Raw genomic sequence first — 3585 nt, 5'->3', positions numbered from 1 at the left:
GCACGAGGAAGTCCACCAAGTCCTCGTCGGCTTCTGCGAAGAGCACTTTCCCGGCCCACCCCTTCGTGGTTTGCCCGGCGAAGAGCACTTTGGTTTGCGTATTTAATAAATTATCATATCTAGAAATTAACACTATTTATATGTAAATCAACCCAAAATAAATTATATATTACAGTATAATGTATATTAATAGTGTTACACAAAAACAGAAAATAGAAAATGGGCAAAACCAAACCAAACTTGTATTTATTTATTGATTTAACTTACAAAGCAAGCAAACTGGCAACATTTTCATTTCTTAGCTTTTACATATCACACTTGGGAGCAAAGACGTCAAACACACTATTAATCAGAGCTTATTTCTCAGTTTCAGAAGTAACGAGACATGATAATGATTAGTCTGAATTAGCCAGAGATCTCAACGGCCTTAACCTCGGGCTTCTTCTCCTCCTGTTTGGGCACAGTCACTGTGAGCACCCCGTTCTCCATGCTGGCCTTCACCTGGTCCGTTTTGGCGTTCTCCGGCAGCCGGAAACGGCGGAGGAACTTCCCGCTGCTGCGCTCCACGCGGTGCCACTTGTCGTTCTTCTCCTCCTGCTCCTTGCTCCGTTCTCCGCTTATCTGCAGGATCCTGCCCTCTTCAACCTCCACCTTCACCTCCTCCTTCTTCAGCCCCGGCAGGTCGGCCTTGAAGACGTGGGCCTCCGGCGTCTCCTTCCAGTCGATCCGGGCGTTGGCGAATTGCGAGGCCTCCCGTGCTGACGCCGGCGCCCAGTTGCCCAGGAGGCCGTCCAAGGGGTCCCAAATATCCAGGGAGAATGGGTCGAACACGTTGGTTCGTCGGTTGCTGAAGAAGCTTGGAATCAGAGACATCTTCAAAGATCAATGCGAGTGAGAGCTAATACAGATCTTAGTTCGTGAGAGCTTTGAACGATTAACCTGATTATCGACGAACATGGGGGAGGAGGGAGCGGGTATTTATAGCTACGAGGGAGATGGTTCCGGGGAGAGATTTGGAATGGACATTGAAGGGAGAGAGAGGATTCTGGTAGCTTCATGGCTCTTCTTTTTATCAACGTTGCCGGCCCCATCAATTCATCCATGCCATAACCCCATACCCAAGCCATAGCTAGCTGCGTCTTCTCCAAGCTTCTACCACCTTCCATCGAGAAGCATCTCTGCACTTCTCCACAATATTGGGCCTTGGGCCTTGGGCCTTGGGCTAAGGATTTCATGTTTCAGTCAGCACACAAGACATACGTTGTCCAAAACTGGCTAAATACTCTGTTTACACAGTGATTAATACTTTATGATAAATATGAAATTATAAATTTTCCTAAAACAATTATTTCCCATATGGAAAACTGACTGAATTGAAGGCCCAATACTCTTGAATTTATGGGGTTTACTTCAATTTCACACACTTAATTGCATCTCTCCTATCTGAGATGTCATATCCTTCTTGATCGATGAATGTCACTCTTACCCTTCATTATGTTTGTTTGGGCCTGGAATCGTAATGGAACCCTTGATCACAGCCCATGTAAAGCTTCATCCATAGACTAGGCCCGAATTCACAATGATCTCTTAATTGGTAATGGATTTTTGGGCCGTAGGCCCAAGATTTTGGCACCTTAGGAGGGACGGCCTCAGTAAGTTTTGTCACGATCTGTGGAACCACTCTTGCTCTCCTTGGCATTTCCAGTTCTCAGTCTGCTCGTCATTTGTGCCGTTTCGTTTTTCCAACATGAAAGCAAATTGATTTATCTATATTTTTAAAAATAATTTAATATGTATTGTTTGAGATAGCATTATCAATTCTCTTACTCGCTTTTAATATTATGGATTATTATATGATAATTAGTAATAATGAGAAACATATTCAAACTTAAAATTTAAAATTTCAGTACAAATGGGTGGCTCCACAAAATTATCATCTTGAGTGGTATATTGTAGCATTTTGTTTAATAATAAAAGCGCAATATGGTAAAATCATAAATAAAAAAAAATAACAAACGAGAATAGAGACCAGAGATTAGAGAATTTATGTATATAATAATATAATTAAAAGTTGATATATTGTTATTGTAAATAAATTCATCCTCTCAAATTAATTAACCTCCATTCCATTTGAAGCAAATCCTATTTAATTTGATCTAATTCATTGTGTTTCAAAATAGGGTGTTTTGTTATTATTGTACGTGACCAGCCCTAATAATATTCCACCAAAACTTTATCAATTAAATCAATAATCTAATGATTACATTAATGAGAATAGAAATAGAACCATGACCTTAGACTTGCAGAATGGGCAATTACGTACGAACCCTCAATTGGCATGGGGGACAAGTCTTCATTGATGAAAATGTAAAGATGGTTAATCAAGAAAACATGAGGAATTAATAAGATAAGATCAGGACAAAGTGGACCTCACCCCATTAGTTAAACACCTACTTTAATATATATATATATGCAATATAGAATCCATTAGCAGCATCTCAAATATAGTAAGTAGTATTAGGAGGGTCATTGCTGGCATTTACCCTGTTAGAAGAGATAATCCAGAATTAGATTAGATTAATCAAATTTGATTACTGATGATGTTCATTTTTAGATATTTATTCAATATAATTTATTGTGATTTGTTGAATGGCGTATTAATTTAATTTAATCTAACATCATGCACGTCCACGCTTACAGCTGTTTCGTCAGTCTATTCTAATTCCAGTCAGTCAGTCAGTCAGTCACGCCATCAACTTAGTTTGAGTCGTCCTGCCTTTAATTAGTTTGTGTTCCTTCTCTGAAGTAGTCCAATTAACCCAACACTAAAGCTCTCCAAAAAGTCCATATCTGCACTCGTCCTATTCTCATGCCCACTCCAAATTAAAGAAGAAACTTCTCTTCCACTCGTTCTAAATATGTCGCATCTAATGTTCTTGCCTTATTTTTTAATACAAGCATATATACTTACGACACTTAGTCGGGTGAATCATCCATTTCTATCACTCTCATCTTACAATTGTCTTTATTCAAAAGAAGTTTTCATTACAAAAGAAGTCTTGATTTCATCCCAAGCAAGATATCTTGAAATCCTTATGCCTTAGGTTTCATTTATTTGGTTAGTTTCTAAGTTTTGTATCTCATAACAAATTAATCACTCTATTTTAATTCTTGTCCCTACAATCACCCAACTTTGATTTTTATTACAATTAAATCCTTTTTTTTTTTTTTATCTTTTGCCAAATTTCATTAACGAAAACTAACATCAAAATTATTTGATGGCGGGGTGTTTTGTTAATTTTCACATTAAATGATTTTTGTGTTTATATTAATGTATATTATGCTAGTTGATAAGAAATTAAAAAAAAGGATTTAATTGTAACAAAATAAAATTTAGTAATCGAGGTGACAAAAATAAACTATAATAACCCATTTGTTCAAGTTCAAAAATTATTCATGTAATTACTCATAATTTAATAAAAATTAATTAAATTCGTCAGACTTGTTCCTTCCTGACCAAAGAAGGCGATCGGAGGCGGGGCGTGGGCTCCGACGATAAATCCGTTCGGAAAAGAGGGCGGCTGA

At 37.7% G+C, this 3585-nt stretch overlaps 1 protein-coding gene across 1 annotated transcript; it reads right to left on the bottom strand.

Moving 5' to 3' along the window:
- Nucleotides 1–209: 209 nt before the first annotated feature.
- LOC127797408 (16.9 kDa class I heat shock protein 2-like) lies at nucleotides 210–1029 on the bottom strand. Its single transcript, XM_052330278.1, has one exon. The coding sequence runs from the start codon at nucleotides 871–873 to the stop codon at nucleotides 406–408; it is 468 nt and encodes a 155-aa protein (XP_052186238.1). The 5' UTR covers nucleotides 874–1029; the 3' UTR covers nucleotides 210–405.
- Nucleotides 1030–3585: the final 2556 nt, after the last annotated feature.

Source organism: Diospyros lotus, chromosome 1, assembly GCF_014633365.1.
Source record: "Diospyros lotus cultivar Yz01 chromosome 1, ASM1463336v1, whole genome shotgun sequence".
Lineage (NCBI taxonomy): Eukaryota > Viridiplantae > Streptophyta > Magnoliopsida > Ericales > Ebenaceae > Diospyros > Diospyros lotus.
The sequence above is the reverse complement of the archived record's forward strand: the minus strand, read 5'-3'. Positions and strand labels throughout refer to the sequence as shown.